The 15,860-nt window shown below is 43.8% G+C and overlaps 1 protein-coding gene across 10 annotated transcripts in view; it reads left to right on the top strand.

Annotated features, from left to right (window-relative positions):
• The window catches only part of LOC104138512 (CUGBP Elav-like family member 4), a 721,557-nt gene that overhangs the window by 645,268 nt on the left and 60,429 nt on the right, over positions 1 to 15,860 (top strand). For all 10 annotated transcript variants that reach the window (XR_011137468.1, XM_009666153.2, XM_068925637.1 and 7 more), the window contains exon 8: positions 5,078 to 5,227. Coding sequence is in view for 9 of the 10 variants with exons in the window: in XM_009666153.2 (XP_009664448.1) it covers positions 5,078 to 5,227 (150 nt within the window). In the remaining variant the exon portion in view is untranslated. The remainder of the gene's footprint in view (positions 1 to 5,077; positions 5,228 to 15,860) is intronic.

The following is a 15,860-nucleotide window of genomic DNA, read 5'->3' as shown; positions in this document are numbered from 1 at the left end:
AGGAAGTCTGACTGAGTTCGTCACAGCTCATCCCAAGGCGCTTCCCCAGCATACTGGAGCAGCCCGTGGGCTGCTCTAATTTTGTTTGGTGACCAAACTGCTCTGAACTTTTGATATGGCAAGCAAGGGCTTCTGGAGCTCAATGGAGTCAGAGCCGTGACCTTTTCTCCTCTTTCTTATCCCTTACACTATTTCCCCTTAGCTCAGAGCATTATCCAAATGGCATGACTCGTCCCTCAGTGACCTATGTTGGTTTATAGATGCACAAGGGGTCAGTGCTAGTGCTTCACAGCCAGCCTAGCCAAAGACAAACAGAATAAGGTTTGTGGTGAGATGCAATATCTTTAACTAATGAGATAAACTGTGCATTTGGGAGACATAAGCCTTTCCCCTGGAGTGAAATAGAAGGACAGGACGTATTTAGGGAAGACTCCTGATGCTATCTGCAATGCAAATATTGGGTAAGAGGGGCTCTGGCTGCCAGAGCAGAGAGATGGATGATCCATGAAGGGTTACCAGGATCTGACTAGCTTGTGAGGGGTTACAGGAAGCCCATGCTAGGAGGTGGGTTATATGATTCAGGGAGCAGAGAATTAAGCTTGGGGTGGAAAACAGGGCTGGTTTTCCTGGGGCTTGAAATAGAAGGAAATCATTTGGACAAGGAATAAGTCAAGCAATCTGCAGGGCTGGGAGTAGTCATGCAGCACTCTGGAGGGACCTAACAGCAGGGATGTGTGTACCTATGGCAGGGCAGCAGTTAGGGGAAGCAGAACTAAACCACTGTGAGAATTTGCAGAGCATTTCTGAGGGACAGATTGGGACGTAAAGATCTCATGGGCAATGCCAGTTGTTCCTAGTGAGCAGCACCAGGATGGCACTATGGTCAGAGTGACATGGGATAGCAATGCTCTTGTGTCAACCTGAAGCATCAAGCTGGTCTGGGAAGGACTAGCTTGTCCAGGGGGTAAAGGGTAGGAGAAGTAAGCTATGCCTGAGCCAGCCAGGGGTGCAGCCAGCACTAGGCAGAGCAGGACCTGGGCCTGCTACAGAGGAGAGGGAAGAGAAGACAGAGGCAGCTTTACTGCTGAAGACCGTGGAGCCCATATTAGCCCTGGAGCAGGAAAGGACCTGTTGACAGAGCACCAAGGAAAGATACTTTGTGCCTGAGAAACACTGGACGGCAGGGGGATAAGGCACCTCAGCAATGTAGACTTGGGACCGTACCTAAAACATCAAGGTCTGCTAACCTTTGTCGGCCACATAAGACCTCCCTGTTTACACAGAGCTTTGCATCTCTTTGCAACCTGTAACTGGGAACAATGTCGGTGCCCGTGGGATCTGATACCTATCTTTCCCTTTGCTTATATTAGAAAATGAGGGATAAAGGAAGAAAGGAAGGAAGAAAGGAAGGAGGGAAGGAGAGAGAGATCTTGTTCCCTACCAACTTATGGATAGCCAAGGAAAAGCACTTGACTCAAAAACCTTATACCATGCATTTCAAAATATATGTTTACACAATGTTAAATATATAAACAACAAGTTGATGGAGCTACTGCAAATCCAAATAGAAAAGTGGCTTAATTATATGTGCACCCTTTAAGCCCTCTGCTGGAAAGATTATCATATTTGCATTAGCTAGATTTGTTTTGTGTCGGTGGGAGCAGAGAGAACGTCAAACAAAGAATGCCTGGAATTCAAATGCTCTCAGGGCCTGAAAAGCTGGAATCCAGGCTGTGGTTTGTGATGGCCCCACCACAAAAGAGTACATCCTCTTTTGCATATAGATAAGTCTTGAGAATAAGTGAGTTCTGTGACATAGGTGTGTAAATATCAATACAACAGCCAAATGGTGTGCTTGCTATGCTATGCAGTAAATTAAAAATATCCCAGCTCTTCTTTTATGTAAAAGTTTTGCATCTCTTCTGAGGTGCCACACGCCCTTCAGGGTCTATGAAACTCTTATTGTCAGAGTATGGGCAAGGAAGGCTCATGGGCTTTACATGCTTTCCAGAGCACCCATGATTGGTCATTACTGAAAACAAAATGCTAGGTCTAGATCAATGCCCTGATCTATTTCATGGCAGCAGATTTTGCACTCTCCTTATGACATATTTTTCAATCATGGAGCCTACGCACTTTGGCATTGTTGCGTTTCAACACTGAATGGGTAGCTTCCTTCATGGCAAACCTCGGTAATGGGTTGTGGAAATGTCCATTCACAGTTATTCCTTGGGTGAAATGTGTAGACTTTGAAATGGCTCTGTGTGTTACTGCAACACTCACAAAGCTTGTGATAAGATGCATAGAAAATATGTTTCGCATATGTCTGAGCAGGCAAGACTACAACACTAGCAGCAATTACTGAGTAGCCAGGAGATATCTGAAGCCTTACATGAATTCTCCTCCTGGCTTTTGTTAGCATTCAGAAAGCCAAATGGAAAATGATCATTCTGTTTCATAGCAAGATTTCCAGTCATTGAAGTGTATCTTTGTTCTGACTTGGAATGAAAATGAAACATTTCAAAGTTCTCTGAAAAAAAGGCATTAGAAAAAGAACTTGAAGATTTGAAAAAAAAAAAAAGTTTTGATCTTTTCTAAGCAGAAGGCAAATTGTGCTAGAAAGAGGACACTGGTAACCCAGAAGTCCTTGAGACACCGAAGGCACTGGCCAAGCATAGTGTCTTTGTGCTGGTATCTTCACACTTCTTAGGTCCTCACCTTCCTTTAAGTCTACAAAGCAAGCTGTAGGAGCCAGAACTTGCTTCTTCTGCATTCCTAATCCAGCTGGTTTTCTGTGCTTCCCATCTCCAGGAGAGTGGGTTCCTCAAAACATGATCATGCATTCATACTGATGAGTTCCCAGGACCTGGGAACTTCAGGAGACTTGGATCCAGGCACAGCTTCCAGATTAGAACCAGGATTCATATCACTTAACTTTAATCCTCTGCAAATTAGATGTTTAGTTTAAGCTGGCCTTTTGGGTTGCCTGCATGCGAAGAGCAGCAGGCGGTCCCAGAGGGTAATTTAAGACCACGACAACTTTATGCTGTCTACTGGCATTTTGAAAGTTCCTCATCAAGTCTCACATTTAGCTCCCACAATTGACTGCAATTGCAAGGATATTAACTTGACAGCTCTGAAAGTTCAGTGCAAGTTTTACCTTTCTTCTATTATTGGTATAATCTGAGGGGAAAGTGAATCTGCCTAGTTTTATGGTGGCAACCCCATCATATGACCATATGTACTATACCGCTCTGTGTTAAATGGAGAGGGGATGCTAGTAATGAAAGTTCATTCAGGCTTCCTTCCTTCTCTTCTCCCTCCCTCCCTCCATGCTGTAAATTTGCATTTGATATAGCTAGAGCAAGATACCTCAAACTGGGAATGTAATCCACAACCTGCATGCACCACTGCCATTTGCTTTCCATGGCGGCATTGTGCCAGTTTTACTCCAGCTACAGATCTGACCTCTCCAGGGGCTTTCTTTATAAGAAGAAAATTAAAGAATTGCGATGAATATGCCTAAACTTCCTTACAAACGCACAAAACAGCAAGCACAAATCCCTTGCAGAAAAAATGACTTACTTTATCTATGCAAATAGAAGAGAGATCCAGAAAAGCAACTGAAATTTTAACTAGCCTTTGTGATTTGCAAGCAGATGGCATATGCTAAGAGCATTGCCTTTGGACTCTGGTTGCCACCACTGGCTCCCTACACCTCCACAGAGGAGATTTTTAAAGGCCAACACCATTTGAATAAGAAAAGGGGAAGCAGTAGCTTGTTTGTTCAGGGTATCAGAAATGAGCTGAAATACTGTCTGCTTCCTGGGCCACTCAAATAAGAACATATTAAGACAAAAAGTTCATGAATCTGTATTAGCTCTTTTAAAGCACCAGCACAGATTTAGACAGTTGTTAAAGCATGTTATTGGAGTAACCCATCATCGAACACTGCTATGGTGAAAATAGTTTCTGCAGTAGGTTTAAAAAAGGGCTTCTTGCACAAATGGCACTTTCAGTCAGTATTATACCGTGACACAGAAACGTATTGCCAAAGATAAGACGGGGAAATTTTTAACTTCATACCTAAAGCTGGCAAGAGAGAAACATCATTTGATAATTATTGAAAATTTATTTTTGGTCTCCAAAATATTCTGCATATGTTGTTAGAAGAGCAGAACGTCCAATCATTATAAAAATACATAGGAGAAAGTGATGAGATAGCAGAGGATTCGATTGTCCCCTCAGAATTTTAATAATTTTTACCAATGGGTAAGAGGATCCTGTCCAAAACATAAAGCTAAGGATTACTGAGAAACAGCATTATTGCAGTCCTCCCCCAACTTGGATGGGTCCGAGAAAGAGGGGAGGGATGTGATTCCTGGAAAGAAGCAAATCTAGCCCAAATTTTGCCTCTATCTCTACTGGGAGATCTCTTTTAAAACTCTACCGAGTCCAGGTTGGGCCAAACAGCAAAGCTAAAAAACCTATCACTGGCTGCTTTTAGGCTACAAATAGACCTCCCAAACTTGTTAAGATGCTGAAGAAGTTGCACATGAGACATATACATGAGAGAGTGCAGACAGACAGCCCACAGAGCTGACATCTCCAAAGAGAAACTGAGAGGAGCTGTTTTAGAAAGTTGGGATTGAGGGTTTGCTTTTGGTGCTAAATGATATCTAGGAAAGAAATGCCACCTTTATTTACCAGTTAAACAGGGCATACTCCAGGGACAGTGTTGGGGAGAAAGGGGTATATTTCTACTGTCTTCCATTGCTTGACATTAACTCTAGTCTAGAGACAATGATCACCGAACAAAAGCTTCACTCTGTTGAAGAAAGTTTTGCAAGCTTTTCTCATGTTCAGTGCTTTCCAACTGGAGTAGTAATGGCAAGCCTGGCCTATGAGGGTGCAAGCAGTCCCTTTCTCTGTAAGATAGTGTTGGGTATCCTGAGATTTCTTGAATTATCAGAAGGCTTCCACGTGGTGGTGACGGCTGTCAAGTCAGCAGCTTTCTTTATGTAGTTATCATCTCCAAAACTCAGCAGCTCTGGTTTTGTGTTCTCCTCACTTGCAGGTGGAAGCACGCCTCCTGGCATAACTGCACCAGCTGTGCCTAGCATCCCATCTCCAATTGGGGTGAATGGTTTCACTGGCCTCCCGCCACAGGCTAATGGGCAGCCCGCCGCAGAAGCTGTGTTTGCTAATGGCATCCACCCTTACCCAGGTAAGCCAGACCGCTGCTATGTCCACAGCCTTCTCCTTCGACCTGGGTTCTCTCTAGTATTGGTGCTACATCTTGGCTAAGGATTGGGATCCCATCTCACCTGACTGGAGGTGTCTAAAAGTTATACATTTAAATCTGGATGACAGGCATCTAGTAGGTAGGTCTTCTCCTACTGAAGAATTGAATGCTCCTCTGCTCTGTCCCAGAAAAAGTTCTCTGGTGAATACAGCCAGGACACCCAGCATCTTTTGCTATAGCTAAGACTTGAGCTGGGACCTGACTAGCCCATGCTGGCGAATCTCCCAGGCAAACTTCAAAGGGGGTTGGTCTTGGCTAGTCTTGAAGAAGCAGTGCTAGGCCTGTGCCACCCAGAGGGTTACCATTTGCATCTCTAAGTGTCCCCCCATTGGTAGCTCCCTCTGGGGTTCATTTGCAGCAGGAGGGATCTGGGAGGAGAATTCCAGAGGGGCTATGTGGCTGCTGACCCAAACTGCTCTGTGCTGCAGCCTGCACATGCAGGCAGTGGGCGTTGGTCCCTGAAACTCTGACTGCACCCAATCCCTCCACCTTACCGAGACTGAAGTTCCTTTCATATAGCCACAGAACAGGTTCAGCTTCACCCTTTTGGGGTGTACCACTGCACAGCTGCTCCTAGCATTCAAAGACTGTTACTAGTTCAAAAGATGCCAAAGGCATCACTCATAGACTCTAACTAGTTCAAAAGTAAGCCCTGGCAATCAGGAATCAATGAGGGACATTAAAGGATACATACCTACACCTATACCAATAAATACATGGACACTGAGACACTATAGTCACCAAGAGCTCGGGAATTCGCAAGGCCTTAATGTGCACCTAATTTTTTTCGGGGTCCTGGGGGTTTGAGGTATCCCTTTACACTTCCCTCCTCCAAGCTGTACTTCTGTTCGGAAGACATTCCTTACCATTGCTATACATATACTACTAATAATATAATAATACTAACAATAAAAAAGTAAATACACTTTACTAATTGATCCTAGCCACCAGCTGGCAAAGGAATATTTTACCCTGGGGCACTCACAGATTAATCTAGTCTGTTAGGAACTCAAACACTGAGTCAGATACTCCAGCCAAAAAACCTGAACAAAAACTAGCAAAAAATATTCTTTCGATGTCAGCCAGTCCTGAAGAACTCAGAAGATTCAACATCACTGGGGAATTTACAAGCTACAGGGGGAAAAAAACCACAGAAATACAAAAGTCTTACCTAGCTGCTGCTCAGACAATGTCACTAAAAGAGCTGTGAATGCAGCAAAGGAAAGCTCAGAAATAGCAAGAGTACTGATAGCAAAATAGCTGTTTGTCATTCTCTCTGTCCCCCCCTTGTAAACATTTAGTCATGAGTTCAACTTTAAGCAGAATTGAAATCAAGGGATTTACTGTTCTAAAAGTTAGGCATGTGTACACATTTGTAGCAGCTTAGAGCCCTAGTACGACACTTCAGTATATGGCATTTGATGGCGGTACAGAGCCTGTGGCGGATGAGGTCTTTGAAATAGCTGGGATCATGAGGGATGGGAGGATGGCTCCTGGCAGCCTATGGAGGCATCAGAAGATTGCAGGAAGCCTCAGTGTGTTCAGTGAACTCAGCCATAGTAGCAAGAAAGCACCCGTTCTTTAAGGTTATGTAAATTTATGCATCCGTTCATCTATCCATCTAAGTATCTACCTGTTTGGCAGTCTATCTGTTGATCCATCTATATCTATGTCTATCTTTTTCTCGGGTTTATCTATCTGGCTCATTTTTGTTAATCTTCCATGATACATTGCTGTAGGTATCAGAGAAAAGATGATCTTTCCAGATGAATCTTAATGACTTGAGCTTTTGTTACTATCTCCAAATTGCCCACAGTGTTAAGAAAGCATTTCATCCAAAATTATATAAAACTCAGTGGCCTGAACCTGTTTCTCTCTGAGTTTTTGAAAGACTTACTCAGCTAACAATTCACCGTTAAGTCCATGCACAAATACCAACAGCCTAACACACCTGGAAGGTGAAAGTCATCCTTGCTTCACTTCAGAAATTCTGGTGGTGAGGTCAAGTACAACATTTAATTCTCCAAGGCCCAAATCCTATTATAAAAGATTTGCAGGATCAAGCCTAGGAAAACTGTCTCCCTGACAAAGTTTTATATTTATCATACCTTTTCTTGGCAGCCCAAAGGGCAAAGTTTCCTTCCAAGCTCCAGCTTGCCAGCTCTGGACCGTCTGGGTGGATACCAGCCTGCAACAAGGCATCCTAATTACATGTCCTGGGATGGTCCAGATTTTAGTTTGGGGAACAGGCATGAGGAAAGAATTGAAACTCAACAAAGCTTAAAGAACGTCAAAACTTGAAGCATCCAAACATTTTTTTTTAGCCTAGAAGTAATTCAGAAACCTCTGCTCAAAGGCAGAGAGGCTCACTTCTGCAGATAAAAGCTCACATCCACATGGTTTGGTTTGTATAAAGTTTGGATTTATCTAGGCATGTCTTCAGCAGTTCATTGGTATATCCTGGTGTTCAGCTTCCCCATAATTTACTGGCATCTTAGGTTATAGCAGAGGTATAGAAGGAACAAACCGTGGTTTGGTAGGCCAAACCCTGACCTCTCATTTTACTTCTGCCTGTCCCCACTAGCAGTGAAATGCTGAAATCAAGCTCCTTTGTAGCAGGTTTGGTGTTAGACATGTCATGTGTTTGTTCCATCTTATTCTCATCCCTTCTCATGAACTTTTATGCACTCTCCAAAACTTTACTCCTTGCCACAGGCTTTATTGAGGCCTCGAGCTTAGCAGCACAGAAAAAAAGGCGGGGGGGGGGGGGGGGGGTGGTGGGGGATTAGACATTTATAATGAGAACATCCACGGTGGCATTAAACTAGATAAAAATGTAGAAAGGACACAAACCTTCATGCTTTATGATATAAGCCAGCCACTAATTGCTTGGGGTTAGGAAGAAATTTTCGTCACTGGACAGCTTATTCCATCATTGTTCATTATGGTATTTCTCGCAGTTTCCTCTGTAGCATCTGTTATTGGCGCTGCCCTGTGGTTCTGTGTGTCTGCGTTTCTAAATGCATGTGTAGAAATGAAATATTAAAATTGAGCATGCAATTGCACTAACACTGTAGAGAAGAAAAGAACATACTGGTCCCCATCTCAAGTCAGCGTCTTCGAGACAACTTTTATTATTTATCTCTAGCACTAAAAGCAGACAAGACTGCGACAGTATTATGTACATAACCATAGTCTTGCTATGGTTATGAAGCCATATATTGTTTAATGCCTGAATGTTGCTCTCAGATACTCTTTCATACTCCACAAAAAACTCAAATGTGGGTCCAGACCATTATATGCAGTAGCAGAATGTGTTTTGTTTCCTGAAAATAGCAAAACAGGACAACCGAAATCTGTAGAGACATGACATCCACATCATTCACACCCAGATAAATCCCATTAATTGTATAGTTTGTCTACGCGTCCACCTTTGTGTGTAGGTATAATATTTTTGATGTTACATCTAAACTCCGGAATGCCACAGTTTTGCAGTATAAAACAGGTTCTTATCACGTAGTGGTATTTGCCCTTTGTTTTCACTTACTTTTTTTCTGTCTTCTCCTTTGCTCCTTTTTAAGATTTCATTTGTCTGGAGGAGAGGCATACACAGGATCACTTCAGTCAGACTGCTAATGACCCGTGTCTTTGGGGCAAAGGCAAGAGTAGGTCAACCACCTGTACTCATCAGGTCCCTGTTCACAGCTCCAGTCCCTGCAGGAGTTTAGTGTTTATGTGGCTCTGGCTGGGCTACAGATCCACGTGTACCCCTAGAAAACCGTTCCTTGCAGGCCTACTCTTTATATGCCATGCTCTCACCTCCTCCTGGCCTGGACAGCACATAGCACCTCATGGTGCACTTCTTGGCAGGGACAGAAACACAAGGGAGCAAATATTTCCCCTCCCACTAGTCTGAGTCACTTTAGAGACTGGTCTTTTGATTTATTAAAGTCTGCCCTTTAGACTTCCAGCTTGTAGCACTACTGAACGTGACAATATGTCACAGCAAATAGTGGGGACAAGGAGCGTAATCTGTTGTGCCACGATCTTGTGAACCACTTTGCAGCAGCGCAAGAGCATTTGTCGTTTCCATGTGAGCAACAGTAGCAGGGATTGCGCTCTTCTGCAAAGCTTCCTAGCCACCAAGAAATCAGTGCCTCCCCTGGAACAGTTTAGGACATATAATAGCAGTGGCTACCTTCTGCACTGGCTTCTGTTGTTTTTCATGCCGTTAGCACTCTGCTCTCCGGTAATGGGTCCTGTCCTTACTGGACTCCATCAGGAGGGATTGGCCAAAGGGCTTGCTGCAAAAATAATGGTTCTCTTGGGAAGAGAAGGGGAAAGAAGTGATCAGAAAACTGGCAGGGCAAGGCGTGGCAAATCAAAATGAGAGACAGGAGTGGATATCATAGGATCAGGGGCTCCAAATGGGAAGGAGGGAAGGGAAAGATGGAGCAGAGCACACCTTCAGCATCCAGAAGCCAGGGAACGCTACTCTGTGGTCTTCTGCCAGTGATGCACCCTCGGAAGGAGTTAGAAATAGACCCCACAGTGTTCAGCAACCTCCAAAGAAGCTTCTTCCTCCTGGGCGAGAGGATGTCCAGCTTGACCAGATCCAAGGATGGACAAGGTGGTTTGGCAGCTTTATGGAGCCTCGAACGGGGAGTGCTTTCCAGGACGCGAATTTCTTCTATGCATTTAGCCTGAGCTTAGATTATTGAAATAAAAGAAGAATTTCATCAGTTGTCCATAATCCCTTTAAACGTATTGTCTCATTCACTGTTCTCAGGCACAGACACAATAGTATTGTTTCTGACTCCCCACCACTGCCAGGAATAGCTTTATTATTTCTCGCATGTATACACCTCAGAAGTCCCTCCACCCCTCTTTGGTTACAGAAAGGGTATATCTGGGCTAAACGACAGCAAGCTTCCACTTTGTACCCTACGCTGAGGTCCATTCCTCTCTGGGGAGGACTAGCTGTCAGTTTGAATGGGCAGCCGGGCCTTGATGCCCGCATATTTCCAAGCCACCACTGAGACTGGCAGCAAAGGTGTCCCCAGTGGGTGAATTCTTGTGCTGTAGAAACTCATGTCTTAGTAACTGAACCGAGACCATCAATTCATTTTCCCTGCATCAACAAAGAGCTATCAGGCAGGAACCAATTTCACCCATTGCCAGCAGAGACAGGATTCAAACTCCATCTGTAATTATTATCATTACCCAAGCTAATTTTGTAGGGGAGGAGTTGCTGGAATGCTAATACGACAGCCTTGTCTATTACCTTGTCAATTAGCTTGCGGTGCTGCGGATGGGCCTGCGGCTGTTCTGGACCGCTCGGTCACAGGATCAGTCCTGATCATGATAGATACTGTCAAGTGGCATAGGGATAGATATCAGCAAGTGGCGTTGGGCATCCTGAAAGATGTCAGATAAGAGGAGCTTAGAGAGCAGGTGAATCAGAAGAACAGAAAAAAAAAGTGACCTCCCTGCATCAGCAGAAGATCTAGGAGGAAAACCAAGCCCCACAGCATTCGATCCAGTTATACACAGTGCCTTAGAAATCTTCCAGGCTCAGCGGTCCCGAGGCTAACGTAATTGCTAAAGGAAAACTTTGGCTTCATTGTGTTTGTCCACCCTAAATCCCTGGGTGAGCACTTTCCCTTTCATATGCTATTATCAGCAATTGCAAAAATGCGACAGTGAGCACCTAAAACATCATTATGACTGGGAAGCATTTATTTGACCCATTTGTAACAATCTGCCATGTGCCATAAACCACGCTTTACTGGTGAAATAAATAAGTGAAGGAATGCACTCATTAAAAATATAATAACAAATTGCCATCTTCAATTGTAGTCTAAGCTACTTTAATGATGCCATGTACTTCCAACGATCATGCAGCACCCATAATGAATGAGGTTGTTTAAGGCAGTTGTGGGAGCCTTTCGAAAGCCAAAATATTTTCTCCTCTGATCTGCAAGAAGGTGTAAATACAAAGCAGGCATTGTGCTAATGTTTTCAGAGGCACCTAAGTGAGTTAAGACCTTGAGTTTTATTTTCAAAGGTGACTTAAGCTAAGCTCCCCGAAAATGCAGAGTTAAACACCTTAATAGCTGTTAAAACCTCACCCTGATTTATGTGTTTACAGGCTCAGGCAAAGGAAAGGAAGTGTGGTCCTGACTCTGCTGTTGAATTAGTATGTCACCTTGGCCAACCGCCTGCACCTCTCCACATTTCTTACTCTTCTGTGTCTTTCTCCCTCTGTCCAGTGGAAAGTCTTCATGGCCAGACATGTCTCCTATTGTGTGTTTGCGCAGCACCCATCTCAGCAGGGCCCTTATTAGGGGTGGGCTCAGAGGTAGAACTATTAAGAAAATTATAAAGATAACCATGACTCCAGGGATGAGCTATATGGATTTCATAGTAGGCCCATTTATGGTCCCAAACAATCAACAACAATACCTGGGGATGTTATGGAAGGGCTTCTCCAGCCCACAGGAAGGAGCAGGAGATGCAAATGTCCTGGACTTCATGGCTTCCTTAATGTGTACAGGAAGAGACAATAGGACAACATGCCTTTGACTGAGTGGTGTCCAGCCCCTGTATGGCAAAACGAGACTATAAAACACAGGATCAGTCATTTTCTGCCGGATCAGCACATTCTTTCTGTTATTGCAGTTATTGTTGTGTCTGAATACCTAATTAATTACAACAGTAAACGCTGCCTTCTTTAATCACAGCATCAGCTGTCCTAATCAATCTTAATAATATGGAATCTGTACTATGGTACCCATGAATTTTAATCTACATAAATTTCTTAAGACCTCTCGCAAGCTTGTTGAATGAAATGATATAATTATGGATATAGATTAGGGCTGTAGAGAGTGATTTAAATTGGATTTAAGGAGAAGGTGAATAGAGCCCTCCCACTCAGTTATTTATTTATTTATTTCAGTCCCGGCCTTCACACAGCTTTTATTTTTTTACTATCATTATTTTATTCCCCCACTCCAAACAACTAGTGCTGCCTCTCTTTGATCACTCTCCTCCCCTACCCACCCTCCCAGAGGTTACTGTGGCAAAGCTGCAATTCCTGGGAGAGGCGTAAAGTACCTAAGGGATTGTGAGAGGAACGAATAGATAGGGCAGAGCACAAAGCTGAGGATCCAGGTGATAGCACATAGTTGTAGACCCATGCAGGGAACAGAGCTGCAAAATAGAGTGAAATAAAACAGATGGAATAAAACACATCCTCTCTGTCAGGAAATGCATAGTCCTTAAGAAGCAGGGGGTGGAGGGGATGTCGTATCAGTGTAAAGGTCACTGATTCCTTCCACCGAAGTGAAATCACAAAGTGTCTTAGGAGTCCAAAATGTGCCAGAATCTGCTTTTGTTGCTTAGAGGAGCCAGGTCCCTCTAATTTTAGAGAGCGCTTTTCCTTGACTTGCTTTTACCCCCAAACTGGGAGAGTGACACTGTACTGTAGACAGAGTCTCAATCCGTATCACACCAAGGAAAATGGAAAGCCCCCACGCTGATGCAGTGGGAGCCAGCTCAGACGCTATCATCCTTTTTCTTCACTGTGTCCACTGACTTCAGTGCAGTTCCTCCCGATTTACACCAATGAGCAGCACGGCAGACTCTAGCCCTTCTGTCCTACAACCATTTTCACCTGGGGACCTACATAACAGCTTACTTGCAGATACTGTAGCTGGATTACCAGCATTTCAGGAGGAATTCTTTATAGAACATCACTTAAACTGATTTTATTTATTTTTTAACAACGTGCTTCATTCTGTCACCTCCATCCTTTTATTCTTTGACAGAAGCTAAATGCTGGCCCTAACACTAGCTGAATGGCCCTTTAAAAAGTTGGACTTCAGGCTACAGATATATCAGTAGTAAGAAAGCTTCCTGGTGTTAATTTTAAAGCACTGGTATTTCGTGCTGACTTGGGAAATCATGCTTGGTTTTTGGCATCAGGCAGAGGATTCGGAAAGTGACATTAACAGATCTACTTTCTTTGAAGGACTTGGGAGTCATTTCTTGACTTCTGCCTAATGAATAAGTGCTGCCTTCGTTAAATTTATATTTATGGCCATATAGTAGGTCATTGGCTTGTTTTATGTCTCCAGGTTTATGGAAGGTTATCTGCCATGGTCACCTTGTGGCATCTTGGCCCGGATCATCTTGCAAAGAGACAATTGTATCTAAGCAGGACTTTTTCCCACGGAGATATGGAAATTATCAAATTAATATAGAGGCAATGTCCAGGGATAAGGCTCTTGCCCTGAGCTGCCAAATGAAGTTACTATTAGCATCTGTTTTCACAGTATACCTTTAGTTTGCCCTGGCAAGGCCAGATCCTGAGCTTCTGTAAAGCAGTAAAGCTAAACTGACTTCAGCAGGGCTGATGTGATTGATGCTTGTCTGCTGGTCTCTCAGGAGCCTCTGGACTTTTTTCACTTTACTAACTAATCCTCAATGTGTACATTATATCACTTTTAATCTCTTAAATGTCTGTATATTGGACATAAGATCTCCAAGAGTCTGACCACAAGGAAAGCTATTTCAAGTGGTATCTATGGGGACATTTACAGAGAGTTGCTAACACATCCAAGGTCTTTTGCTGATGTTTACAAGTTAGAGTTTTGCTAGTTCTAGTCCAGATGTCCCCATAGATGCATTATGATATCCTTGTCCCTAAACAAGTATCCCCTACATACCCATTGCTCTTACCAGGCCTTACTCAGCTGTATAGCTCTGGATCACAGTAGGCTTATACTCCAGCCCAGACAGCACACAGAGGAGCTGAGGCCTGTCGGCAGCCCTGTCTGCCCATATTGTCTGTGAAGGTGAGTGCTGTTTATCGGGAAAGTCAGTGAGAGGATAGGTAGCAGGAATAGGGAGGTAGTATTATTATATGTGTGTGCATGTATGTATGTTTGGCTGGGCTTTTTTGTAAGGTGCCTGACCATTTCTGGAGTATAGCAATCACGCTCTTAAAAAGGATGCTGGAAAATTCACAGCTATTCAGAAAAGAGTTAAAAGAAAGGCTCACAATGTGGAAAGTTTACACCACTTCTGAATTAGGTCTGTCATTTTCCAGGGCTATCAGATCCATTGCTTTTGCCAGACTAACTTCAGCTAATATTTGCAGTAACAGAGAAGGCATGTCAGCTGGATGGGGAGAAAGAATGACTATTATTAAAAAAGGAGGCTGAGACAGGGTCACACGACTACCTCAGCTGAGCATGAAGGCCACAGAGGTCTGAGGCTTCAGTTCCACATAGATAGGATACCATATTAAAAGATGTATGTCCTATGGAGAAATAAAGCAACCTTCCCTCATGGTCGCTTGTGCCAAGATACAGAAATAATTTATGTCTCCCCACCACTTTGAATTTTAGCAAGCGATTTGCTCCAGCATACAATCACAAGCAACCCCTGAGGCAGGCTGGCTCTGGATCATGAGCCCCCCTAAATCTGAGCCCTTACTGAACTTCACAAAGGTCATTAGTATGTAAGCAGGCTGTCACTTTACTGAACACAGCATGACTACAACTTCCTCAGATGTGTAATCTGTGTCTTGAGATTTCTGGATCTATACCAGCCATTGGCTTCATCCACATTACAGCTGGAAGCACAGGCAGTTATGCTCTGTGCTAGGTTTAATCCATCTGGCACTGCGAGCAGCACCATGAAGCACTCATGGATGCCCAAGTTGCCGTGGCCTCATGCTGGGGTACCCCGTCAGCCCTGGAGCCTGTGTCTCTTCATAGTCTGTGTTGTGCAGAGTAGACACATCCACCCATACTGAAATCACATCTTTATTTGCTGAGTAAACATGCTGTTGTCGCTAAGGAAGCTGAGTACTTCACTGAGCAAAGGTCATCGCTTTTGTTTTTAAGAGCTCCCAAGTTAAATCCCTGCGGTAGTGACTCACCATGACTACCTTTCCCAAACAGCCAAGGCAGGGTGTGAGACTATGAATAAAACGCAGAGCCTCAAGCTGGGGGTTGCTGCCTGCCCATGTGGTCTGGTGCTACAGTCCAGAGATGCTCTCCCCTCACTCCTTTTCAAGAGTGTCCAGGGATGCTTGGGCCATTGATACAGTCCTATATCCACAAAAACCTTGCATCTTCTTTACCTTCAGCTAAGTGATTCCCAGGTTGGGTTCAAACATGACTGAAATCAGGAGACAGTCTTTCCATTGACCTGCATGTTCTGTGAGCTGGGAAGAAATTATCTGTGTGATCTGGGGCACAAAGCAGTCTCCCAAGAGACGGACACCCAGTTAGATAATACCCTTGCTGACAAGCCCTAAAGGCTCAGGAAAATAAAGAACGCTAAAAGCTTTGTGTGGGAGGAAAAAAGGCCGCATTTAGAGGCCTGTTGTTCCAAACTGTTTGAATAAAGCATTTTCCCAGTTTTAGTATTTAATCTTAAAAGTGAAAAGTGGTTTTCAGGGTAAACTTCCTGAACTGATTGATTGGCTTGGTTACATTGAGCAGAATAAGGCTCAAAGGACAGGCAAGATATCCACAGCTGG

This window comes from Struthio camelus, chromosome W (genome assembly GCF_040807025.1).
Source record: "Struthio camelus isolate bStrCam1 chromosome W, bStrCam1.hap1, whole genome shotgun sequence".
In the NCBI taxonomy this organism is placed as follows: domain Eukaryota; kingdom Metazoa; phylum Chordata; class Aves; order Struthioniformes; family Struthionidae; genus Struthio; species Struthio camelus.
Note: the sequence above shows the minus strand (reverse complement) of the source record. Positions and strands in the feature narration are given on the sequence as shown.